The sequence below is a fragment of the Scomber japonicus genome, chromosome 9 (assembly GCF_027409825.1).
Source record: "Scomber japonicus isolate fScoJap1 chromosome 9, fScoJap1.pri, whole genome shotgun sequence".
In the NCBI taxonomy this organism is placed as follows: Eukaryota; Metazoa; Chordata; class Actinopteri; order Scombriformes; family Scombridae; genus Scomber; species Scomber japonicus.
In genome coordinates, this window is record NC_070586.1 from 1,894,918 (window position 1) to 1,922,293 (window position 27,376).

At 40.8% G+C, this 27,376-nt stretch overlaps 1 protein-coding gene across 1 annotated transcript in view; it reads left to right on the forward strand.

The window, feature by feature from the left end:
* The window catches only part of LOC128364345 (NLR family CARD domain-containing protein 3-like), a 203,815-nt gene that overhangs the window by 74,492 nt on the left and 101,947 nt on the right, over positions 1-27,376 (forward strand). The window contains exon 3 of the mRNA XM_053324883.1: positions 21,805-23,593. Within this exon, the coding sequence (XP_053180858.1) occupies positions 21,805-23,593 (1,789 nt within the window). The remainder of the gene's footprint in view (positions 1-21,804; positions 23,594-27,376) is intronic.

Consider the following 27,376-nt stretch of genomic DNA (forward strand, 5'->3'; position numbering starts at 1 on the left):
CACACACATTTTCTAAACTTCTACATTTAAATCTTCTTCAGCTCTGAACATATTATGAAACATTTCATCATTTCAAACATGAACTTTTTTTCTAAACTGACTTCATTTATTCTTTATTCAGATTGGAGCGCTGCAGTTTGTCAGAGATCAGCTGTGATTATCTGGCCTCAGCTCTGAAGGACAACCCCTCCCATCTGAGAGAGCTGGATCTGAACAACAACAGCCTCAAGGATTCAGGAGTGAAGCAGCTGTGTGGTTTCCTGGAGAGTCCAGACTGCAAACTGGAGACTCTGATGTAAGTTCACTGACTGACTGTTACTATTGTTGATCTTAATGTTTAACATCTGAACCTAATTTATGTTCATACATAACTTACATCATGAGGTTCACTTTATTTTTAGTATTTATTTATTTTTAGTAATATACACATTTTTTTATCAAGGTCTTTTTATTTAGGTTTTCAAATGACAGTATACAATTTAACATAGGTCCAGAAGAGGACAGCAGCCCCCCCCCCTCCCCCAAATTCAAAGTTTAGTGTGTAGTTATAAAGATGAGTGATTGTTAAAGGAAGTGTAGAAAATGTTCACTGTTAGTTGTTAAATGAATGTTTCTAATTGTTGGTAAAGAGTCACATCTGTAAACAGAAGATCCTCTCAACTAATATCTGTCTGAAACTGAACAAGTTTACTTGATGAAGGAGAAATATTTCTTTATTATATTCTTTAAAGTGTTTTAATGAATAATGTCTGATCATTGATATTGATCCTTCACAACACACACACACACACACATACTCACACTCACACACACACACGCACACACACACTCACACAAACAAACACAAATATTTTCTCCTACATTTAAATCTTCTTCAGCTCTGAACAGATTATGAAACATTTCATCATTTCAAACATGAACTTCGTTTCTAAACTGACTTCATTTATTCTTTATTCAGATTGGAGCGCTGCAGTTTGTCAGAGATCAGCTGTGATTATCTGGCCTCAGCTCTGAAGTGTAACTCCTCCCATCTGAGAAAGCTGGATCTGAGAAAAAACAAGCTGAAGTATTCAGACGTGAAGCAGCTGATTGATCTTCAGCAGAGTCCAGACTGCAGACTGGAGGATCTGGAGTGAGTAGAGTTGGAGTCAGTCTGTGCTGGTTTCAGCAGTTTAGTATTAAACACAGTCAGTATCAAAGCAAAGATCCAGTATTTCCTGGTGAAGCTCCAACCTTCTCAGTGCTGCTTTCCTCAGTGAAGCTGTGAGAGGAGAATGGTGACAGGCTTCAGGATTGGACAGAAAGACAGAGAGAGAGAGAGAGAGAGAACAGTCAGCCAATCAGATGAGCCAGAAGCTTGTTGTGATCATGTGTTTGAGTTGATGTGAAGACGACTGTTGTTGTTGTGTTGATGTCTGCAGGAAATAAAGCTGGATTACAGCTGACAGCCTTACAACATGTATAAAGACAGTGATCCTCATCATCAAATCTGATCTCAAAGTGTTTGTTCTCTCATTTCAACACTAAACTATTGATCAGTTCATCTTTGTCAGAGCTCTAAGATCAGTCTGACTGCAGCCTGCAAATCACTGGCTCTGATTTCACACAAGCATCATTACGTTTAGTAACCATGTGGTCTTTATACAGACCAGAACCTCTGCTGAAGTCCAGGAATCACAGCAGCTGTTTAGCTGAGAGCTCTGACTGATTGTCATGTGATGATTTAACAGCAGGAAACATCTTCAGATCCCACAGAGACTCTGTAGCTTTAAACTTTGATAAGAGTTGACATGTATCAGCAGTAAATCCATCAGTAAACTGATGAGTGAATGTCTCTGTTTCTGCAGTAATGATGTGTTCATGACTCTCAGCACTTTATTTCCTCTGTGTACTTGAGTGAAATCTGCAGAGGAAACACACTTGATAGTAAAAGTGTGTGCAGGTGTGTGAGCTTGGAGCTCAGTGTGTTCAACATGTTAACATGAGAGCTGAAAGGAAGCAAGCTACGCTGCACAGCTGTTCCACTTGTGGTCTGAACAGGACTGAAGTCCCTGCTGCTCTTTATACTGGATGTGCTGCATCACTGACTGACAGCTGATCAAGTGAGTCTCACTAAACACTCATTTATCTCCTCTGTTCTTTCTTCTTCTCTCATCAGATGGTGGTCATGATCTCTGTCAGAGTGAGAGTGAACATCCAGGAGTGTTGAGAGAGGATCAGCTGGATCCTGATGATCCATCTGGAGTCTGGATCTGGATTTTGTGGTCTTCACTTAAGTCTCTTAACTGACTCCAAACTGAACAGTTATCTCTGGATTTAGCTGAAGATAAAAACAGGTGTTATAAGTCAGACTGTGAGCCTGGGCTCATATTTATCAAGCGTCTCAGAATCACACTGAGAGTTAACGAGGACTAAAACTAATGAATGAAGCAGAAGAGAATTGACTGTGACTTTCAGCAGGAGAAGGATTACTGCTGGGAGAGAGTGAGACGTGGCTGTTTTACCACAGTCAGAGCAGCACAGTAGAAATAATGATGACGTGTTGTAGTTTTCTCACAGTCTCAGCTGGAAGTATGAAACAGTGGTCATTTGGTATATTATGTGTATAGACAGGTAACCAGGCAGGTAACTTACCAAGGTTATGGAACTAAACTATGTATGTAAATATTAAATGTATGCAGCTTTTAGATGCAGAAAAATTATGTTAAATTGAACAGTTTATATCTCATAATGATATTTAACAAGTTATTTACATGAAGCTGTAAGTAAACACTGCTCAGCCAATCAGGTGTCTTTAACAATAACTATATAACTTAAACTTGTAGGTGAGATCATGTGATCCAGCCCTGTCCAATCACATCCTTTCCATCTAGTTTTCTACATTAGTGCAGCATGTTGCATGTATTGTACAACAGTGCACACAGCGATAATGATGCAAATGGACACAACTTGATTAAAAACATGAAATGTCTCTTCTCCACTGTCCAACTCATCTCCAGCTGAACCTCCTGTTGACTTATGTGTCCTTACAGCTCTTTGAAATCTATCTGTGCCATCAGCAGTTTAAACACATCAATCATTCAATAAATAAAGCCTCCATTAGTTTTTCTCTAACTTCACACTGAGTGGAGGTAAATGAATTAGTGCTGATTATCAGCACAGATAAATATGGTGCCTGGTCTTTGCTGTCAGGGCTCTGGATCAACCTGTTTGATAAGTCTTTATCTTCCTTTAAATCACTTCTAACTCATTTTATCCACTGATCTATCACTTATTTAGTTTTATATGCTGTACATCTTACATTTGAATCTTCTTTGTGTTTTATTGATTTATTTTCTTGATGTATTTTTGTTAGTTTAGTTTTTAGTCCAATTTAAGTCTTTCGTATTTCAATATTCTAAACAATATAACTTTTGAAAAATCCATCACATAAAATGTGATGGATTGTGTGTTCACTGATCTACCACTTTTATATGCTGTAAAGTTTTCTACTGGTCTGAAGGGAGGCTGATAGGTGATGCTGATAATAAACAAAGACCTAATTCTAATAAACGTGGAAATAAATGAAGAGTCAGCGTTTTTATCCTGTGTGGAGCTTCAGCTTCATGTTTCAACATCTATTTTTATTGAAGTTATTTTTCTGTCTTTGTGTATAAATGAGAAATAATCAGAATAATTCAACATTCTGTTTAATTAATCTGAATGGAGAATTGAAATGGAGCTTCGTAGAGTTTAGCTAGCTCCCGTCATTAAACAGTTAATAGCTGCTCATTCAGATTAATGAACTATGTTAATGTGATTTAATATTCTTCATAATGTAAATGACCAAATGTGTTTCTATAATGTGTTCTTGTGTTATGAAGTGTGTGCATGTGATTGCAGGTGAGGACCAGCAGAGGGCTCCAGTGGTATTGGTATGAGGGAATGATGAAGAGCAGCATGCAGAGTATGTAGAGCTCAGCTATGAGAGACAGAACCTGTCCATGTTATCATGTGTCTCTGATAGTTTCAGCAATAAACACAACTCTACTGAAGGTAAAGTCTCTGCCTCTCATCATTGATATCACACAATGTCACACTTTATATTTAGTAAAGTCTTTTATTTGTGCAGTTAAACAGATAATAAGATTAATATAGTGTTAAAGTTATTGGTAAAGTATATTTTGGAAGCTGGTTACAAACAATGTGTTTTAGTTTATAAAAAGATGGAAGGAAGGAAACAGGGATGAAAGAAGGGAAAAGTGATAGAAAGGAAAGACAAAAAGGAAGGAAGGACAGAAGGGAGGAAGGAAGGAAGAAAGAAAAGGGGATTAGGAAGGAAAGGAAGAAAGGAAAATAAGACAAGGAACGAAGGAAGGAAAGGAAGAAAGGAAAAGAAGACAAGGAAGGAAAGGAAGAAAGGAAAAGAAGATGAAGGAAAGATGGAAGGAAAGATGGAAGGAAGGAAGGATGGAGGGAAGGACTACAAAGAAGGAAAGAAAACAAGAAAGCAAAGGAGCAAGGAAGGAAAGGGAGAAAGAAAGGAAAAGAAAATGAAGGAAAGGTGAAAGGATGGAAGGAAACAAAGAAGTAAGAAAGGGAGGAAGGAAGGAAGGACAGATGACAGGAGGGTATAGGAAGGAAAAGAAGACAGGAAGGAAAGTGGGCCGGATTGGATGCCTTGGCGGGCCGGTTCTGGCCCACGGGCCTCATGTTTGACACCCCTGGTTTACAGTAATATTTGGTAAGTGAACTATTACTGGTAGATGTAACAGCAGAGCTTTGATTGTTGCTGAAATATTGGATCATTTGAACATTTATTGAAATGAAAGCATGTGAGAAGTTTAGAGGGAAGAATCAGTATTTGGTGGAGCTGTTAACAACTCATAGACATCTGAACTGTGAGCCGACTACACACTGCTGACTGGTTTCATCTTTAACTATGTGTTGGATTTTAAAAGCTTGTTATATTAAAGTACAAGTACTAGTACCTCTAACTGTACTACAGTAAAGTACAAGTACCTCTAACTGTACTACAGAAAAGTACTAGTACCTCAACTTGTTCTACAGTAAAGTACTAGTACCTCAAACTGTACTACAGTAAAGTACTAGTACCTCAACCTGTTCTACAGTAAAGTACTAGTACCTCTAACTGTACTACAGTAAAGTACTAGTACCTCAAACTGTACTACAGTAAAGTACTAGTACCTCAGACAGTACTACAGTAAAGTACTAGTACAGAGGTCTCTGAAGGCTCAACACGTGGGAGCTTGAAGCAGATGGGATCCAGCAGCAGGAGACCAGACCGGGTTCCTCTCAGCTCAGAACAGGAAACTGAAGATCACCAAAACTGGACGATAGAAGACTGGAAGAACATCGGCGGGTCTGATGAGTCTCTGCTGCCACATTCAGACGGTTGGGTCAGAACATGAAGCATGGATCCATCCTGCCTGGTATCAGCGGGTCAGGCTGCTGCTGGGGGGTCATGGTGTGTGTGTGTGTGTCGGGGCGGGGGGGGGGGGGGGGGGGGGGGGTTCCTGGCACATTTTGGACCCTTTAGTACCACCTGAGCATCATTTAAAGACCAGAGCCCACCTGAGTGCTGCTGCTGACCATGTCCGTCCCTTTAAGACCACAGTGGACCATCTTCTAACGCTCCATGTCCCAAAGCTCAGACCCTCTCAGACCGGTTTCTGGAACATGACGATGAGTTCACTGGACTCAAAGATCTCAGTCTAACAGAGCAGCTTTGGGATGAGGTGGAACAGGAGATTGTCATCATGGATCTGCAGCAGCTGTGTGATGTCATCATGTTAATATGAACCAAAATGTGTGAGGAATGTTTCAGCACCTTGTTGAATCTCTGCCACCAACAATGAAAGGGGGTCCAACCCGGTACCAGCAAGGTGAACCGTATAAAGTGTCTGGTGAGTATTTTGTCCTCAAATATTCCACCATGGAACGAAAAAAGTAGAGTCCACATTTTAAAGACGAGAAAACTACCGTCACATGACTCTACAGCTGATGATGACGACACAAAATGATGAAGATTAGAGTCAGAAATCTTGATTTGCTGCTGAGTGAATTATTCAGTGTTTATTATTCAGGGAGCAGTGAATGAGTGAATTATTTAGTGTTTATTATTCAGGGAGCAGTGAATGAGTGAATTATTTAGTGTTAATTATTCAGGGAGCAGTGAATGAGTGAATTATTTAGTGTTTATTATTCAGGGAGCAGTGAATGAGTGAATTATTTAGTGTTAATTATTCAGGGAGCAGTGAATGAGTGAATTATTTAGTGTTCATTATTCAGGGAGCAGTGAATGAGTGAATTATTTAATGTTCATTATTCAGGGAGCAGTGAATGAGTGAATTATTTAGTGTTTATTATTCAGGGAGCAGTGAATGAGTGAATTATTTAGTGTTTATTATTCAGGGAGCAGTGAATGAGTGAATTATTTAGTGTTTATTATTCAGGGAGCAGTGAATGAGTGAATTATTTAGTGTTTATTATTCAGGGAGCAGTGAATGAGTGAATTATTTAGTGTTTATTATTCAGGGAGCAGTGAATGAGTGAATTATTTAGTGTTTATTATTCAGGGAGCAGTGAATGAGTGAATTATTTAGTGTTTATTATTCAGGGAGCAGTGAATGAGTGAATTATTTAGTGTTTATTATTCAGGGAGCAGTGAATGAGTGAATTATTTAGTGTTTATTATTCAGGGAGCAGTGAATGAGTGAATTATTTAGTGGTTATTATTCAGGGAGCAGTGAATGAGTGAATTATTTAGTGTTAATTATTCAGGGAGCAGTGAATGAGTGAATTATTTAGTGTTTATTATTCAGGGAGCAGTGAATGAGTGAATTATTTAGTGTTAATTATTCAGGGAGCAGTGAATGAGTGAATTAGTTAGTGTTTATTATTCAGGGAGCAGTGAATGAGTGAATTATTTAGTGGTTATTATTCAGGGAGCAGTGAATGAGTGAATTATTTAGTGTTAATTATTCAGGGAGCAGTGAATGAGTGAATTATTAAGTGTTTATTATTCAGGGAGCAGTGAATGAGTGAATTATTTAGTGTTTATTATTCAGGGAGCAGTGAATGAGTGAATTATTTAGTGTTAATTATTCAGGGAGCAGTGAATGAGTGAATTATTTAGTGTTTATTATTCAGGGAGCAGTGAATGAGTGAATTATTTAGTGTTTATTATTCAGGGAGCAGTGAATGAGTGAATTATTTAGTGTTTATTATTCAGGGAGCAGTGAATGAGTGAATTATTTAGTGTTTATTATTCATGGAGCAGTGAATGAGTGAATTATTTAGTGTTTATTATTCATGGAGCAGTGAATGAGTGAATTATTTAATGTTTATTATTCAGGGAGCAGTGAATGAGTGAATTATTCAGTGTTAATTATTCAAGGAGCAGTGAATGAGTGAATTATTTAGTGTTAATTATTCAGGGAGCAGTGAATGAGTGAATTATTTAGTGTTTATTATTCAGGGAGCAGTGAATGAGTGAATTATTTAGTGTTTATTATTCAGGGAGCAGTGAATGAGTGAATTATTCAGTGTTTATTATTCAGGGAGCAGTGAATGAGTGAATTATTTAGTGTTTATTATTCAGGGAGCAGTGAATGAGTGAATTATTTAGTGTTTATTATTCAGGGAGCAGTGAATGAGTGAATTATTTAGTGTTAATTATTCAGGGAGCAGTGAATGAGTGAATTAGTTAGTGTTTATTATTCAGGGAGCAGTGAATGAGTGAATTATTTAGTGTGTATTATTCAGGGAACAGTGAATGAGTGAATTATTTAGTGTTAATTATTCAGGGAGCAGTGAATGAGTGAATGAGTGAATAAAGGAGAGGTTTGGGACCCAGCCAGGATGTATGACAACAAACATAAACTGTGAATCATATATTATGGGATCATATATGGAACATATGAGGTCATCTAACTTAAAGTTAACATTAATAATATTGCAGATGAGAACACAAACATTTAAACTGTTTGTGAGAAATCAGATTGTCGCCATGGTTACTGAATTCCCTCCAAAGTGAACCAGATGAAATGTGAATAAAGGTTTTTCTCAACATTGTAATTCAGTTTAAAGCTGTGATTAACTTCTGCTGCAGCTTCCACTTTTTACTGCAGACAGATGTTTGCTGTTATTCACTCACACATACATTTGAATGTCTTCATCACATCACGACTGTTTTAATACAATTTAAATGAATCAAACACTCAATGATTTAACTCTGTTCATTCAGAGCTGAAAGTCTGATGGTGCGTTCATGAAAATCTGAATGTTCTTAGATGTCTTTAAATGCACCATCTGCTCAACAATACTCATATTTATTATATTTATAAGCAGGATGTTGAGTTTTTGAAACAACTCATAGACATCTGAAATGTGAGCCGACTACAAACTGCTTTCTGACTAGATTGGAGTGGATGCAATTTGTAAAAGACGTCTGATGTCTGACTATTATTATATACATTACGTGGCGTATGTTATGTTCTCACACACACACACACACACAGACACGCACACACGTGACTTTCAGGAAATGAAAAAGAGGAAGAAACAGACAGGAAGTTAAAGTTTCAAGTGTTCGTCAGACGCCATTTCACATCAGAGCAGAAGCAGGAAAACAGTGTGAGGCAGGTGAGTGTTAATATCAGGACTGTAAATAATGATTACTGTCATTATTGATCAATCTGATGATTATTGATCACATTCATTGTTTAGTTGATGTCAGAAAAAGCTGAAATGACAGAGTTTGAGGTGTTAAACGTTGTTTCCTGTTGTTGTTTTCTTGGTTTGTGCGTCAGTAACAAATGCATGGACGAGTTTTTCAGCATCATTGTGAGACAGGAAGTGTCTAATTTTGACAATATTACGCAGAGGAAAGAAGGCAGTCCTTGAAATGTGTTTTATGTGGGAATTAAAGGACAGATCCTGATCAAATATAACTCCTAGGTTCCTTACAGTGGTGCTGGAGGCCAGAGTAATTATGTCATTAGATAATGAGTTTTATAAGGTGTTTAGGGCCAAGCACAATAACTATTAACTGAGTTTAATAACAGGAAGTTGCAGGTCATCCAGGCCTTTATGTCCTTAATTAATTGGTTAGTTTCATTTGGCTTTATTGATAGATATAATTGAGTATCATCTGCATAACAATGAAAATTTATTGAGTGTTTCACAATAATGTTTCTTAAAGGAAGCATATATAAGGAGAATAGTATTAACTAAAGGAAGCATATATAAGGAGAATAGTATTAACTAAAGGAAGCATATATAAGGAGAATAGTATTAACTAAAGGAAGCATATATAAGGAGAATAGTATTAACTAAAGGAAGCATATATAAGGAGAATAGTATTAACTAAAGGAAGCATATATAAGGAGAATAGTATTGGTCCAAGCACTGAACCTTGAGGAATACTGTGTCTAACTTTTGTTTGTATGGAGGATTTATCATTAACATTTACAAACTGAAATCTATCAGATAAATATGATTTAAACCATTTTAATGCTGTTCCTTTAATACCAATTAAATGTTCAAGTCTCGCTACAGGATGTGATGATCAATAGTATCAAAGGCAGCACTAAGATCTAACAGAACAAGGACAGAGAGAAGCCCATTGTCTGATGAGGTTAAAAGGTCATTAGTAACATTTACTCTATGTGCTATGACGAGCTCTAAATCCGGACTAAAAATCCTCAAACAAGCTAAACTGAACTCTTCAAGTTTAATTTTAAAGAGACCCAACATTCCCACATGAGCAAGCACTTGAAAAAACTCAATTTTAACAGGAAGAAACCTCAGAACCAGACTCAGAGTGGGAGAACATCAACTGACCGGTTGGCAGAGAGGAGAGAGAGGAACATTGAAATTCAACAATGAAGGTTTATTATACTGTGTATGTGTGTGTGTCTCCAGTGTTACTGGTTTACCTCTCAGACTCCAGAAGATGAAGAAAGAGGAGGAAGAGGAGGATGGAGCAGAGTCTGTAATATCCAGCTGTCTGTCTATGAAGAGTGACTGGTCTCAAAGTCGTCTTCCTCCAGACTTCAGTAATGAACCTGGACCCTCAGACACAAAGTAAGAGACTGTTTCTACTGTAAACTGAGCTGAAGATGATTCAGTTTAATATCATTTTATAATCTACATTACAACAATATTTATTTTATAAAACTGAGTTTTTTATAATTCAGTCACTGATCCTTTTGTAGTTTGAGCATTAACTGCATTATTTCTTCATTTATATCTTTTCATTTAGTGAAAGATGTTTGATTGCTGTTCTCAATCAATCAATCAATCTTTATTTATAAAGCGCCAAATCACAACAGAGTCATGTGAAGGCTCTTTCCACATAGAGCAGGTCTAAACCGAACTCTTCAGGTTTCATTTAAAGAGACCCAACATTCCCACATGAGCAGCACTTGGTGACAGTGGAGAGAAAAAACTCCCTTTAACAGGAAGAACCCTCAGAACCAGACTCAGAGTGGGAGAACATCTTTTAACAGGAAGAACCCTCAGAACCAGACTCAGAGTGGGAGAACATCTGTCTGGACCGGTTGGGGTAGAGAGGAGAGAGAGGAAGGAGAGGAGAGAGAGGAAGGAGAGGAGGAGAGAGAGGAAGAGGAGAGAGAGGAAGGGGAGGAGAGGAGTAGAGAGGAAGGAGAGGAGAGAAGGGAAGAGGAGGAGAGAGAGGAAGGAGAGAGGAAGAGGAGAGAGAGGAAGGAGAGGAAGGAGAGGAGAGAAAGGAAGAGGAGGAGAGAGAGGAAGGAGAGGAGTAGAGAGGAGAGAGAGGAAGGAGAGGAGAGAGAGGAAGGAGAGAGGAAGGAGAGGAAGCAGAGGAGAGAAAGGAAGAGAAGGAAGTAGAGGAAGGAGAGGAGTAGAGAGGAAAGAGAGGAGTAGAGAGGAAGGAGAGGAGTAGAGAGGAAGAGGAGGAGAGAGAGGAGGAGAGAGGAAGGAGAGGAAGGAAAGGAGAGAGAGGAAGGAGAGGAGAGAGAGGAAGGAGAGGAGAGAGAGGAAGGATAGAGCAGAGAAGCACATTGAAGGTCTGGGACTGGAATCAGTCATCCGGACGTCTACAGGCCCAGATTACCTGTGAGATTAGAAAGCACAGACAACTCCGGGGAGGAAGTTTAGCTTATTGAAGCATTAATAGAACATGAATGTTAATGGATATAGATGGATGGATAGAGAGAGAGAGGGAGGAGGAGAGAGGAGCTCAGTGCATCATGGGAGTCCCCCGGCAGTCTAAGCCTATAGCAGCATAAACTAGGAGCTGGAACCGGCCCCAAATATAAGCTTTATCACAAAGGAACGTTTGAAGCCTACTCTTAAACGTAGAGAGGGTTCTGCCCCCCGGAACCAATCTGGTTCCACAGGAGAGGAACCTGAGAACTGAAGGCTTTGCCTCCTGTTCTACTTTTAGAGATACTAGGAACCACAAGTAGGCCTGCATGTTGGGAGCGCAGTGTTCTAGTAGGTTCATAAGGTTCTATGAGCTGGGAGCGCAGTGTTCTAGTAGGTTCATAAGGTTCTATGAGGTGAGAGCACAGTGTTCTAGTAGGTTCATAAGGTTCTATGAGCTGGGAGCACAGTGTTCTAGTAGGTTTATAAGGTTCTATGAGCTGGGAGCACAGTGTTCTAGTAGGTTCATAAGGTTCTATGAGCTGGGAGCGCAGTGTTCTAGTAGGTTCATAAGGTTCTATGAGCTGGGAGCGCAGTGTTCTAGTAGGTTCATAAGGTTCTATGAGCTGGGAGCACAGTGTTCTAGTAGGTTCATAAGGTTCTATGAGCTGGGAGCGCAGCGTTCTAGTAGGTTCATAAGGTTCTATGAGCTGGGAGCGCAGTGTTCTAGTAGGTTCATAAGGTTCTATGAGCTGGGAGCGCAGTGTTCTAGTAGGTTCACAAGGTTCTATGAGTTCCTTCAGATATGATGGAGCCTGACCATTGAGAGCTTTGAAGGTGAGGAGAAGGATTTAAACTCTATTGTAGATTTTACAGGAAGTCGATGCAGTGAAGCTAAATGCAGTAATATGATCTCTCTGCATTCTGGACCAGCTGGAGAGTCTTTAGAGACTTGTTAGGACAGCCTGATAATAATGAATTACAGTAGTCCAGCCTAGAAGTAACAAATGCACGGACTAGAATGGATTATTGTGAGACAGGATATGTCTGATGTTTGTAATATTACGCAGATGAAAGAAGGCAGTCCTTGAAATATGTTTTATGTGGGAATTAAAGGACAGATCCTGATCAAATATAACTCCTAGGTTCCTTACAGTGGAGCGGGAGGCCAGAGTAATGCCATCCAGAGTAATTATGTAATTAGATAATATGTTTATAAGGTGTTTAGGGCCAAGCACAATAACTATTAACTGAGTTTAATAACAGGAAGTTACAGGTCATCCAGGCCTTTATGTCCTTAATGCATGTTTGTAGTTTAGTTAACTGGTTAGTTTCATTTGGCTTTATTGATAGATATAATTGAGTATCATCTGCATAACAATTAACATTTATTGAGTGTTTCCAAATAATGTTTCCTAAAGGAAGCATATATAAGGAGAAAAGTATTAACTAAAGGAAGCATATATAAGGAGAATAGTATTAACTAAAGGAAGCATATATAAGGAGAATAGTATTGGTCCAAGCACTGAACCCTGAGGAACACCATGTCTAACTTTTGTTTGCATGGAGGATTTATCATTAACATTTACAAACTGAAATCTATCAGATAAATATGATTTAAACCATTTTAATGCTGTTCCTTTAATACCAATTAAATGTTCAAGTCTCGCAACAGGATGTGATGATCAATAGTGTCAAAGGCAGCACTAAGATCTAACAGAACAAGGACAGAGAGAAGCCCATTGTCTGATGAGGTTAAAAGGTCATTAGTAACATTTACTCTATGTGCTATGACGAGCTCTAAATCCGGACTAAAAATCCTCAAACAAGCTAAACTGAACTCTTCAAGTTTAATTTTAAAGAGACCCAACATTCCCACATGAGCAAGCACTTGAAAAAAACTCAATTTTAACAGGAAGAAACCTCAGAACCAGACTCAGAGTGGGAGAACATCAACTGACCGGTTGGCAGAGAGGAGAGAGAGGAACATTGAAATTCAACAATGAAGGTTTATTATACTGTGTATGTGTGTGTGTCTCCAGTGTTACTGGTTTACCTCTCAGACTCCAGAAGATGAAGAAAGAGGAGGAAGAGGAGGATGGAGCAGAGTCTGTAATATCCAGCTGTCTGTCTATGAAGAGTGACTGGTCTCAAAGTCGTCATCCTCCAGACTTCAGTAATGAACCTGGACCCTCAGACACAAAGTAAGAGACTGTTTCTACTGTAAACTGACCTGAAGATGATTCAGTTTAATATCATTTTATAATCTACATTACAACAATATTTATTTTATAAAACTGAGTTTTTTATAATTCAGTCACTGATCCTTTTGTAGTTTGAGCATTAACTGCATTATTTCTTCATTTATATCTTTTCATTTAGTGTAAGATGTTTGATTACTGTTCTCAATCAATCAATCAATCTTTATTTATAAAGCTCCAAATCACAACAGAGTCATGTGAAGGCTCTTTCCACATAGAGCAGGTCTAAACCGAACTCTTCAGGTTTCATTTAAAGAGACCCAACATTCCCACATGAGCAGCACTTGTTGACAGTGGAGAGAAAAAACTCCCTTTAACAGGAAGAACCCTCAGAACCAGACTCAGAGTGGGAGAACATCTTTTAACAGGAAGAACCCTCAGAACCAGACTCAGAGTGGGAGAACATCTGTCTGGACCGGTTGGGGTAGAGAGGAGAGAGAGGAAGGAGAGGAGAGAGAGGAAGGAGAGGAGGAGAGAGAGGAAGAGGAGAGAGAGGAAGGGGAGGAGAGGAGTAGAGAGGAAGGAGAGGAGAGAAGGGAAGAGGAGGAGAGAGAGGAAGGAGAGAGGAAGAGGAGAGAGAGGAAGGAGAGGAAGGAGAGGAGAGAAAGGAAGAGGAGGAGAGAGAGGAAGGAGAGGAGTAGAGAGGAGAGAGAGGAAGGAGAGGAGAGAGAGGAAGGAGAGAGGAAGAGGAGAGAGAGGAAGGAGAGGAAGCAGAGGAGAGAAAGGAAGAGAAGGAAGTAGAGGAAGGAGAGGAGTAGAGAGGAAAGAGAGGAGTAGAGAGGAAGGAGAGGAGTAGAGAGGAAGAGGAGGAGAGAGAGGAGGAGAGAGGAAGGAGAGGAAGGAAAGGAGAGAGAGGAAGGAGAGGAGAGAGAGGAAGGAGAGGAGAGAGAGGAAGGATAGAGCAGAGAAGCACATTGAAGGTCTGGGACTGGAATCAGTCATCCGGACGTCTACAGGCCCAGATTACCTGTGAGATTAGAAAGCACAGACAACTCCGGGGAGGAAGTTTAGCTTATTGAATGCATTAATAGAACATGAATGTTAATGGATATAGATGGATGGATAGAGAGAGAGAGGGAGGAGGAGAGAGGAGCTCAGTGCATCATGGGAGTCCCCCGGCAGTCTAAGCCTATAGCAGCATAAACTAGGAGCTGGAACCGGCCCCAAATATAAGCTTTATCACAAAGGAACGTTTGAAGCCTACTCTTAAACGTAGAGAGGGTTCTGCCCCCCGGAACCAATCTGGTTCCACAGGAGAGAAACCTGAGAACTGAAGGCTTTGCCTCCTGTTCTACTTTTAGAGATACTAGGAACCACAAGTAGGCCTGCATGTTGGGAGCGCAGTGTTCTAGTAGGTTCATAAGGTTCTATGAGCTGGGAGCACAGTGTTCTAGTAGGTTTATAAGGTTCTATGAGGTGAGAGCACAGTGTTCTAGTAGGTTCATAAGGTTCTATGAGGTGAGAGCACAGTGTTCTAGTAGGTTTATAAGGTTCTATGAGGTGAGAGCACAGTGTTCTAGTAGGTTCATAAGGTTCTATGAGCTGGGAGCACAGTGTTCTAGTAGGTTTATAAGGTTCTATGAGCTGGGAGCACAGTGTTCTAGTAGGTTCATAAGGTTCTATGAGCTGGGAGCGCAGTGTTCTAGTAGGTTCATAAGGTTCTATGAGCTGGGAGCGCAGTGTTCTAGTAGGTTCATAAGGTTCTATGAGCTGGGAGCACAGTCTTCTAGTAGGTTCATAAGGTTCTATGAGCTGGGAGCGCAGCGTTCTAGTAGGTTCATAAGGTTCTATGAGCTGGGAGCGCAGTGTTCTAGTAGGTTCATAAGGTTCTATGAGCTGGGAGCGCAGTGTTCTTGTAGGTTCATAAGGTTCTATGAGTTCCTTCAGATATGATGGAGCCTGACCATTGAGAGCTTTGAAGGTGAGGAGAAGGATTTAAACTCTATTGTAGATTTTACAGGAAGTCGATGCAGTGAAGCTAAATGCAGTAATATGATCTCTCTTTCTAGTTTTTGTCAGAACACGAGCAGCTGCATTCTGGACCAGCTGGAGAGTCTTTAGAGACTTGTTAGGACAGCCTGATAATAATGAATTACAGTAGTCCAGCCTAGAAGTAACAAATGCACGGACTAGAATGGATTATTGTGAGACAGGATATGTCTGATGTTTGTAATATTACGCAGATGAAAGAAGGCAGTCCTTGAAATATGTTTTATGTGGGAATTAAAGGACAGATCCTGATCAAATATAACTCCTAGGTTCCTTACAGTGGAGCGGGAGGCCAGAGTAATGCCATCCAGAGTAATTATGTAATTAGATAATATGTTTATAAGGTGTTTAGGGCCAAGCACAATAACTATTAACTGAGTTTAATAACAGGAAGTTACAGGTCATCCAGGCCTTTATGTCCTTAATGCATGTTTGTAGTTTAGTTAACTGGTTAGTTTCATTTGGCTTTATTGATAGATATAATTGAGTATCATCTGCATAACAATGAAAATTTATTGAGTGTTTCCAAATAATGTTTCCTAAAGGAAGCATATATAAGGAGAAAAGTATTAACTAAAGGAAGCATATATAAGGAGAATAGTATTAACTAAAGGAAGCATATATAAGGAGAATAGTATTGGTCCAAGCACTGAACCCTGAGGAACACCATGTCTAACTTTTGTTTGCATGGAGGATTTATCATTAACATTTACAAACTGAAATCTATCAGATAAATATGATTTAAACCATTTTAATGCTCTTCCTTTAATACCAATTAAATGTTCAAGTCTCGCAACAGGATGTGATGATCAATAGTGTCAAAGGCAGCACTAAGATCTAACAGAACAAGGACAGAGAGAAGCCCATTGTCTGATGAGGTTAAAAGGTCATTAGTAACATTTACTCTATGTGCTATGACGAGCTCTAAATCCGGACTAAAAATCCTCAAACAAGCTAAACTGAACTCTTCAAGTTTAATTTTAAAGAGACCCAACATTCCCACATGAGCAAGCACTTGAAAAAAACTCAATTTTAACAGGAAGAAACCTCAGAACCAGACTCAGAGTGGGAGAACATCAACTGACCGGTTGGCAGAGAGGAGAGAGAGGAACATTGAAATTCAACAATGAAGGTTTATTATACTGTGTATGTGTGTGTGTCTCCAGTGTTACTGGTTTACCTCTCAGACTCCAGAAGATGAAGAAAGAGGAGGAAGAGGAGGATGGAGCAGAGTCTGTAATATCCAGCTGTCTGTCTATGAAGAGTGACTGGTCTCAAAGTCGTCTTCCTCCAGACTTCAGTAATGAACCTGGACCCTCAGACACAAAGTAAGAGACTGTTTCTACTGTAAACTGAGCTGAAGATGATTCAGTTTAATATCATTTTATAATCTACATTACAACAATATTTATTTTATAAAACTGAGTTTTTTATAATTCAGTCACTGATCCTTTTGTAGTTTGAGCATTAACTGCATTATTTCTTCATTTATATCTTTTCATTTAGTGTAAGATGTTTGATTACTGTTCTCAATCAATCAATCAATCTTTATTTATAAAGCTCCAAATCACAACAGAGTCATGTGAAGGCTCTTTCCACATAGAGCAGGTCTAAACCGAACTCTTCAGGTTTCATTTAAAGAGACCCAACATTCCCACATGAGCAGCACTTGTTGACAGTGGAGAGAAAAAACTCCCTTTAACAGGAAGAACCCTCAGAACCAGACTCAGAGTGGGAGAACATCTTTTAACAGGAAGAACCCTCAGAACCAGACTCAGAGTGGGAGAACATCTGTCTGGACCGGTTGGGGTAGAGAGGAGAGAGAGGAAGGAGAGGAGGGAGAGGAAGGAGAGGAGGAGAGAGAGGAAGGGGAGGAGAGGAGTAGAGAGGAAGGAGAGGAGAGAAGGGAAGAGGAGGAGAGAGAGGAAGGAGAGAGGAAGAGGAGAGAGAGGAAGGAGAGGAAGGAGAGGAGAGAAAGGAAGAGGAGGAGAGAGAGGAAGGAGAGGAGTAGAGAGGAGAGAGAGAGGAAGGAGAGGAGAGAGGAAGGAGAGAGGAAGAGGAGAGAGAGGAAGGAGAGGAAGCAGAGGAGAGAAAGGAAGAGAAGGAAGTAGAGGAAGGAGAGGAGTAGAGAGGAAGGAGAGGAGTAGAGAGGAAGGAGAGGAGTAGAGAGGAAGAGGAGGAGAGAGAGGAGGAGAGAGAGGAAGGAGAGGAAGGAAAGGAGAGAGAGGAAGGAGAGGAGAGAGAGGAAGGAGAGGAGAGAGAGGAAGGATAGAGCAGAGAAGCACATTGAAGGTCTGGGACTGGAATCAGTCATCCGGACGTCTACAGGCCCAGATTACCTGTGAGATTAGAAAGCACAGACAACTCCGGGGAAGAAGTTTAGCTTATTGAAGCATTAATAGAACATGAATGTTAATGAATATAGATGGATGGATAGAGAGAGAGAGGGAGGAGGAGAGAGGAGCCCAGTGCATCATGGGAGTCCCCCGGCAGTCTAAGCCTATAGCAGCATAAAGTAGGAGCTGGAACCGGCCCCAACTAGAAGCTTTATCACAAAGGAACGTTTGAAGCCTACTCTTAAACGTAGAGAGGGTTCTGCCCCCCGGAACCAATCTGGGAGATGGTTCCACAGGAGAGGAGCCTGAGAACTAAAGGCTCTGCCTCCTGTTCTACTTTTAGAGATACTAGGAACCACAAGTAGGCCTGCATGCTGGGAGCACAGTGTTCTAGTAAGTTCATATGGTTCTATGAGCTGGGAGCGCAGTGTTCTAGTAGGTTCATAAGGTTCTATGAGCTGGGAGCACAGTGTTCTAGTAGATTCATAAGGTTCTATGAGCTGGGAGCACAGTGTTCTAGTAGGTTCATAAGGTTCTATGAGCTGGGAGCTCAGTGTTCTAGTAGGTTCATAAGGTTCTATGAGCTGGGAGCTCAGTGTTCTAGTAGGTTCATGAGGTTCTATGAGCTGGGAGCGCAGTGTTCTAGTAGGTTCATGAGGTTCTATGAGCTGGGAGCACAGTGTTCTAGGTTCATAAGGTTCTATGAGCTGGGAGCACAGTGTTCTAGTAGGTTCATAAGGTTCTATGAGCTGGGAGCACAGTGTTCTAGTCGGTTCATAAGGTTCTATGAGCTGGGAGCACAGTGTTCTAGTAGGTTCATGAGGTTCTATGAGCTGGGAGCACAGTGTTCTAGGTTCATAAGGTTCTATGAGCTGGGAGTGCAGTGTTCTAGTAGGTTCATAAGGTTCTATGAGCTGGGAGCGCAGTGTTCTAGTAGGTTCATAAGGTTCTATGAGCTGGGAGCGCATTGTTCTAGTAGGTTCATAAGGTTCTATGAGCTGGGAGCACAGTGTTCTAGTAGGTACATATGGTTCTATGAGCTGGGAGCGCAGTGTTCTAGTAGGTTCATAAGGTTCTATGAGCTGGGAGCGCAGTGTTCTAGTAGGTTCATAAGGTTCTATGAGTTGGGAGCGCAGTGTTCTAGTAGGTTCATGAGGTTCTATGAGCTGGGAGCACAGTGTTCTAGGTTCATAAGGTTCTATGAGCTGGGAGCACAGTGTTCTAGTAGGTTCATAAGGTTCTATGAGCTGGGAGCACAGTGTTCTAGTAGGTTCATAAGGTTCTATGAGCTGGGAGCACAGTGTTCTAGTAGGTTCATGAGGTTCTATGAGCTGGGAGCACAGTGTTCTAGGTTCATAAGGTTCTATGAGCTGGGAGTGCAGTGTTCTAGTAGGTTCATAAGGTTCTATGAGCTGGGAGCACAGTGTTCTAGGTTCATAAGGTTCTATGAGCTGGGAGCACAGTGTTCTAGTAGGTTCATAAGGTTCTATGAGCTGGGAGCACAGTGTTCTAGTAGGTTCATAAGGTTCTATGAGCTGGGAGCACAGTGTTCTAGTAGGTTCATGAGGTTCTATGAGCTGGGAGCACAGTGTTCTAGGTTCATAAGGTTCTATGAGCTGGGAGTGCAGTGTTCTAGTAGGTTCATAAGGTTCTATGAGCTGGGAGCGCAGTGTTCTAGTAGGTTCATAAGGTTCTATGAGCTGGGAGCGCATTGTTCTAGTAGGTTCATAAGGTTCTATGAGCTGGGAGCACAGTGTTCTAGTAGGTACATATGGTTCTATGAGCTGGGAGCGCAGTGTTCTATTAGGTTCATAAGGTTCTATGAGCTGGGAGCGCAGTGTTCTAGTAGGTTCATAAGGTTCTATGAGTTGGGAGCGCAGTGTTCTAGTAGGTTCATGAGGTTCTATGAGCTGGGAGCACAGTGTTCTAGGTTCATAAGGTTCTATGAGCTGGGAGCACAGTGTTCTAGTAGGTTCATAAGGTTCTATGAGCTGGGAGCACAGTGTTCTAGTAGGTTCATAAGGTTCTATGAGCTGGGAGCACAGTGTTCTAGTAGGTTCATGAGGTTCTATGAGCTGGGAGCACAGTGTTCTAGGTTCATAAGGTTCTATGAGCTGGGAGTGCAGTGTTCTAGTAGGTTCATAAGGTTCTATGAGCTGGGAGCGCAGTGTTCTAGTAGGTTCATAAGGTTCTATGAGCTGGGAGCGCATTGTTCTAGTAGGTTCATAAGGTTCTATGAGCTGGGAGCACAGTGTTCTAGTAAGTACATATGGTTCTATGAGCTGGGAGCGCAGTGTTCTAGTAGGTTCATAAGGTTCTATGAGCTGGGAGCGCAGTGTTCTAGTAGGTTCATAAGGTTCTATGAGTTGGGAGCGCAGTGTTCTAGTAGGTTCATAAGGTTCTTGAGTCTCTAAAGAGACTCAACATTCCCACATGAGCAGCACTTGAAAAAAACTCAATTTTAACAGAAAGAAACCTCAGAACCAGACTCAAAGTGGGAGAACATCAACTGACCGGTTGGCAGAGAGGAGAGAGAGGAACATTGAAACTCAACATTGAAGGTTTATTATACTGTGTATGTGTGTGTGTCTCCAGTGTTACTGGTTTACCTCTCAGACTCCAGAAGATGAAGAAAGAGGAGGAAGAGGAGGATGGAGCAGAGTCTGTAATATCCAGCTGTCTGTCTATGAAGAGTGATCAGTCTAATGGTCAACTTCTAAACTTCAGTAATGAACCTGGACCCTCAGACACAAAGTAAGAGACTGTTTCTACTGTAAACTGACCTGAAGATGATTCAGTGAGACGCTTTCATGAAGGTTGTAGTGTAGATATGAAGGAAAGAAATAATGAAGTAGCTTCCATTCAGCTGTAATCTCCAACAGATCTTCATGTTCATGTTAACCAGAGACAGAGGCAGGGCTGCTATTGCTGTTTGATTTTCCAGTCAATAAATGTAAAGTAGCAGCAGGTAACCCAGGGTGATATTTACTAAGGATTTACTAACAAGTCAAACTGTGTCTGTCCTTATTTACTAAAGGACTGCAGCAGCAGGTACAATGTTTGGTCTCATGTAATACAGACTGTGTCTTAACGTGTTCTTGTTCAAAGACACTAAATATGGGAGGAGGTCATGTAAATGTATAGAAACAGCCTGATGCAGCTGATTTATCACTGCAGACTGACCACTGCAGCAGAGGAAACTGAGTCTGATGTTTAACGTCACACTCACACAGAGGGAGAGAGACTACAGCAGAAACAGAGAGAGAGAAACACTCATGAAAAGATGCATTATGAAGATATTTAGCAGAGCTCTCTGTTCAGCAGCACAACACAAAAGAGCAGCAGTCTGTTATTTTTCACTAGTGGACTTTTCTGTTTGGCTCAGTTTCCTCCTGCTTATTGTTCCTGACTTTTAATGGATCAGAGTAGCTTAAAGGAGCCTGTGGAGTTTTCTAACAGACTAAAGTCATGTTCTCATTGACTTACTTACCAAAACACATTGTTGTCTCTGTCTAATTACTGTTGAACTCTTGTGATTATAGTTTATTTTATTTTATTTCAAGTTGAATGTGTTGAATCTCAGAGGCTGAAGAACAGAAACTGTGTAAGTGTGTAAATACTGACAGTCTGGACTGTTTATGTGGGGAAAGAGCTGCATGCAGCTTGTGAGCTGTTGGCCTCCACTAATGTCATGTGACATAAAGAATGTGTTCATGTCCACAGAGAGAGGAAGAGGAGGGCTGTTTCTGTGGAGGAGCAGCTGTCCTGCTGTTCTTTGTGTCAGGACGTCCTGAAGGATCCAGTCTCTACCAGCTGTGGACACTGGTTCTGCAGACAGTGCATCACCTCATACTGGGACCAGTCTGCTTCATCAGGAGACTCCTCCTGTCCCCAGTGTAGAGAAAGATCCAGAACCAGAGCTGGACTGCAGACAGACAGTCAGACCAGCACTGTACAAAGTAAGACTGAAGATCTGTCTGCTGATGTCATCATCTCTGAAAACAGGAATCTACCTCCTCTATCCTACTGAACATTAACAGTCACACTGATTTCTGTTTCATTCTACCTTTTTTCTTCTCTTTCAGCAGAAAGTGGTCTACAGGAGGTTTTAGATGAACATCAGATCAGTCTGAGCAGCACATGTGAATGTGTGACTCAAGGAACTGATGAAGCAGGAACTAAAACCTTCCTCATCAGCATCTTCACTGAGGTCCACATCACAGAGGGACAGAGTGAAGAGGTTAATACCCAACATGAGGTGAGGCAGCTTGAAACAGCTTCCAAGATGAAGACCCTCCATGACACTCCAATCAAGTGTCAGGACATCTTTAAAGTCTTACCTGACCAACAGAAACACATCAGAGTGGTTCTGATGAACGGCGTCGCTGGCGTTGGAAAAACCTTCTCAGTGCTGAAGTTCACTCTGGACTGGGCACAGCGCTCCAACAACCAAGATATCAGTCTGCTGATTCTGTTCTCGTTCAGGTCGCTGAACTTGATCAAAGATGAGCAGTACAGTCTGCTCATGCTGATCCGTGTTTTCTATCCAACATTACAGAAGCTCACAGCAGAGAAGCTCGCTGGCTGTAAAGTTTTGTTCATCTTTGACGGCCTGGATGAAAGCAGACTTTCACTGGATTTCAACAACAGTGAGGTTGTGTCTGATGTCACACAGAAGTCATCAGTCAGCGTGCTGCTGACAAACCTCATCAAGGGGAAGTTGGTTCCCTCGGCTCTCATCTGGATAACTTCCCGACCTGCAGCAGCCAATCAGATCCCTCCTTCATGTGTTAGCAGGGTAACAGAAGTACGAGGCTTCACTGACGCCCAGAAGGAGGAGTACTTCAGGAGGAGATTCAGTGATGAAGAGCAGTCCAGCACAATCATCTCACACATCAAGACATCCAGGAGCCTCCACATCATGTGTCACATCCCAGTCTTCTGCTGGATCACTGCTACAGTTCTGGACCACATGTTGACTCCAGACCAGAGAGGAGAGCTGCCCAAGACCCTGACTGACATGTACTCACACTTCCTGGTGGTTCAGACAAAGAGGAAGAAGAACAAGTATGATGAGGGACATGAGAAGAATCCACAGGAGCTGACGGAGGCTGACAGGAACCTTCTTCTGAAGCTGGGGAGGCTGGCGTTTGAACAACTGAAGAAAGGAAACATCATGTTCTACCAAGAAGACCTGGAGCAGTGTGGTCTTGATGTCACAGAGGCCTCGGTGTTATCAGGAGTTTGTACAGAGATCTTCAAAAGAGAGAGTGTGATCTTCCAGAAACCAGTCTACAGCTTTGTTCATCTGAGCATTCAGGAGTTTCTGGCTGCAGTCTACATGTACCACTGTTACACCAGCAGCAACACAGAGGTAGTGAAGAACTTCCTGGGAGAATTCTACAGTTACTCATCTCTTGATGACTTCCTGAAGGCAGCCATGCAGAAATCTCTCAGAAGTGAAAATGGCCACCTGGACCTGTTTGTCCGCTTCCTTCATGGCCTCTGTCTGGAGTTCAACCAGAGTCTCTTAGGAGGCCTGCTGGGTCAGACAGACAACAGTCCAAAAACCATCCAGAGAGTCATCAACAACCTGAAGGTGATGAACAGTGATCATATCTCTCCTGACAGAAGCATCAACATCTTCCACTGTCTGATGGAGTTGAACGACCGCTCAGTACATCAGGAGATCCAAGAGTTCCTGAAGTCAGAGAACAGATCAGAGAAGAAACTCTCTGATATCCACTGCTCAGCTCTGGCCTACATGCTGCAGATGTCAGAGGAGGTTCTGGATGAGTTGGACCTGGAGAAGTACAACACATCAGAGCAGGGACGAAAGAGACTGATCCCAGCTGTGAGGAACTGCAGAAAGGCTGTGTAAGTCCAGATGTGATTAACATTATAAATCAGTGTAGATTAGTAGTTTAGTTCTTCAAATATAAATAATATAAATGTTTTATTATAGTTAAAATAGTGCTCTACTTGTTTATATGTGAAATAACATGTCAGTTATATTTAGTCTCAGATGTTGTTGAGCTGTTTAAATGTTGAGTTTAAATAATGATGTTTATAGCTGTTAAGTTAATGAACAGTTATTCTATTTATTTCTAGTCATTATTGGATTTGACAGTGTTTTCTTCTCTTTCTCTTCCTTTGTGTGTTGGAGGATTCATTCAAACCTGGTGAAACACATGAAGGACTTTAGAGGTTGTGGTTGAGGTTTTATTACAGCAGCATTTTATCACAACATATATCAGTATTTTACAGTTATCAGTGAAAGCAGTAAAGTTATTATTACATGATATATAATCAGACATACAGGTAATACCTGATTTTACTCAGCAGGCTTTAAAATAAGATCTGAATCATCTTTGATTATTAGTTTCATTAGTGTTTGTGAACAGTCAGTAAATGTAGCTGCTTATGGATGTGAACCTGACAGCAGCAGGTAGCAAAGAGAGATGATCTTTCTCAACTGGAACTGTTCACTGAGCTGAACTGAGTCTAAATATCCTGCAGTCACATTAAACATAGTGGACAGTAAAAGTGGTTTTCTAATCAAGATGTCCTCATGTTAACTTAGTGGAGACAGACATGGGATCAGATCACACACACACACTGTGCACATTATGGAAGCCTCAATGTAACTCCATGTTCTCTCCTTCATCTGCAAGATTAAAGCTAAACAAAGATTAAAGTGTGCAGGTCTGAGAGAGAGTGATGAGAATGATTGTTTCATTCAAGCACAGTGAGACAGCATCAGCTGAACTGGGAGTGTTCTGGTAGCTTACTGGTTAAGATGCTTCCAGTATAACTGCAGCTTCCACTGATCTCTCTCCTCTTGTTTCCTGTTTATCTCTCAACTGTTGTTTTATATTAAAGGAATAAACTCATAATAATAATAATAATAATAATACTAATACTAATGGAGTCATCAGGCTGAAGCACCAGCTGGGCTTTGGGCTGGATCACCTTATCAAAGCTGGCCTGCTCAGTGTCTCCCTCTCTCTTCCACCAGCAACATCTCTTTTCTTTCTTTGCTTCATGTGTTTGTTATTGTCTAGCACACATTTCCCCTCATCCATGCACTTCCCTACACTACTGATTCTACACATTACACATGGAGTTTACATTTAGTTTGTTAATAACTTACTTTAATACATTATTTTAGTTTTTGAGATTCAAACATGTGTTCTCCTTGTTAGTCTGAACCTTGAGCCACTTCATGATAATATGTTGGAATATTTGTGTCATTACAGACTTACTGCCGTTGGGCTCTTAGACACTGAATGTGAAGTTGTGACCTCAGCTGTGAAGTCCAACCCTCATCTGACAGAGCTGCACCTGGATCTCTACAAACTGTCTGATTCATCAGAGAAGCTGTTGTCTGCTGTACAGGAGAGTCCAAACTGTAAACTGAAGACTCTGAAGTGAGTTCACTGACTGTAACTTTGGTAGATTGTTTTCTTTTGATTTAATTCACATCCTTCACTGTTTGGTTCATAATTTTCAGGATTATCTTGAATAATAATAATAATCTAAGATGAAACTAAATAATGAGCATGACAGGTTTCTTTATTGCACACTAAGAATAATAAACATGTCAATCATAAGCCGATATAATAAAACCAGAGCTCCATTAGCAGCAGCGATGCTAACGGGCACGATGAGTTGAACAGCTACCAATGTGAACTTGTCCAGTCTGCCCTGTTGCATGATGGGCCATAGCCAGCAATGCTAGAGATCAGGACTAACTTGTACTTATTAAACTAGGCAGTAACATACAATGATGATTGAAGTCAGAGATGATTGGAAGCTCCAAGGAGCTCAGCAGTGAGCAGAGATTAGAGAGCAGCTAAAGAATGGTGAGACTAAACATGAAGCACCAACCACCAGTTATATGCAGAGCTTACCATAGCTGTTAGCTTTACACACCTTTCATCTGTCATTTATTGAAGAGCCATCAGGATGCTGTAGATGACCAACAGTCTAGATGTTGAAGAGGAGCTGATAATGACCTCACATGTCTGCTGAGTACATGACATCATTAATAAATAACCTGAGTCTGAAGATCAACGTGCTCCTTCATTTGATATATCTGTAGACCTTGTTAAAGGATGAATAAAAGAGGTCAATGAATTCATCTTCAGAAGAAAAGGGGCTTCTAAAATCATATTGTAAATATGATAGAATAACTACACAGTCAGCCTGTAGATCACATCACCTGTCATTTACATCATGTTGTCATAGTCATAATGACAGCGACGCTAAATAAAATAACGTAATCAGTGAAATGACAGCAGAATACATGCAGCTCAACATTTGACTTTTACTCTGAAATGCTGCTGGTGTTGTAGCCAGCGATGGTGAAGCTGCTGATGCATCAACTTCTACTTATTTATATCACTTTAAATACAATATCATTGGTCCAGAGTCCTTCACACATAAGAACACTAAATAAATACAAATAAAAACCCAATAAAAGAATCTGAATGATGCTGCGAGAGCCAACAATGTGATGCTTCTATAAATAAAACGCTGTCAGGTTTACAGAAACATAACTGCTGCTGAACACAGTGAGCTGAATGATGATCTGATGCTACATGTCACACTGAGGAAGATGAAGTCCTTACTGATGAAGATGAAAGTCCTTACTGAGGAAGATGAAGTCCTTACTGAGGAAGATGAAGTCCTTACTGAGGAAGATGAAGTCCTGACTGAGGAAGATGAAGTCCTTAATGAGGAAGATGAAGTCCTTAATGAGGAAGATGAAGTCCTGACCGAGGAAGATGAAGTCCTGACCGAGGAAGATGAAGTCCTTGCTGATGAAGATGAAGTCCTCACTGATGAAGATGTTCTGAATGAATGAAAGGAAACTAATGTGAAAGACGAAGCATGAAAATAAGTGTTTCCTGTCCAGAATCATCAGTATCAGAGGAGCATGGTCAGCTCTGTACAAATGTTGGAAATCAAACTCTAACAGTGAAGTTTACTATTTAGCCTAGCAGCTACGTACATGCAGCGCTAGCTAGGAAACTTACTGCTGAATCACTGGAACCCAAATACAAAGTTAAATGCTGCATAGAAACAACCTTCAAAGTGACTTTATGAAAAGCTCTTGTGATAGATGTTACCTGTGAGCAAAGAAAGATGCTTACTTACTTACTGGAAATCTTTAGAGTGGCCATGTTTCATGAACATTGTTTGATGAAGAAACAAAACAGAGCGAGGAAGCATCTTCTCTCAGAGAAGATCTTTGGCTGGACACAGACTGCGGCTCACTGAACCAGGCACCCGAATCAATGTTAATTAGGACAGCTGATCTCATCTGTGTGTGACTTGACTTTTGAACAAAGGCTAGGTAAAACTATTGCTGCTTGAAGAGAGGAAGTTAAAGTGATGCAGACAGCAACGCAGCTACAATATCTAGATAGAAATCCAAGTACTAGGCTACTAATATTTGCACACACATGTTCCCACAGCAGCAGAGAGCAGTCACGCTGACTGAACACTGCTTCAATGAACAGGCTACAATTGATAAACATGCAGTGAGTACAACAGCAGACTGAGCTGGTTGACAAAGCCTGATACTTGACATTTCTCCCAAGAGTCAACTACTTGAATCTGAATCATCCTGATATGCAGCAGCTCTGAAAGCAC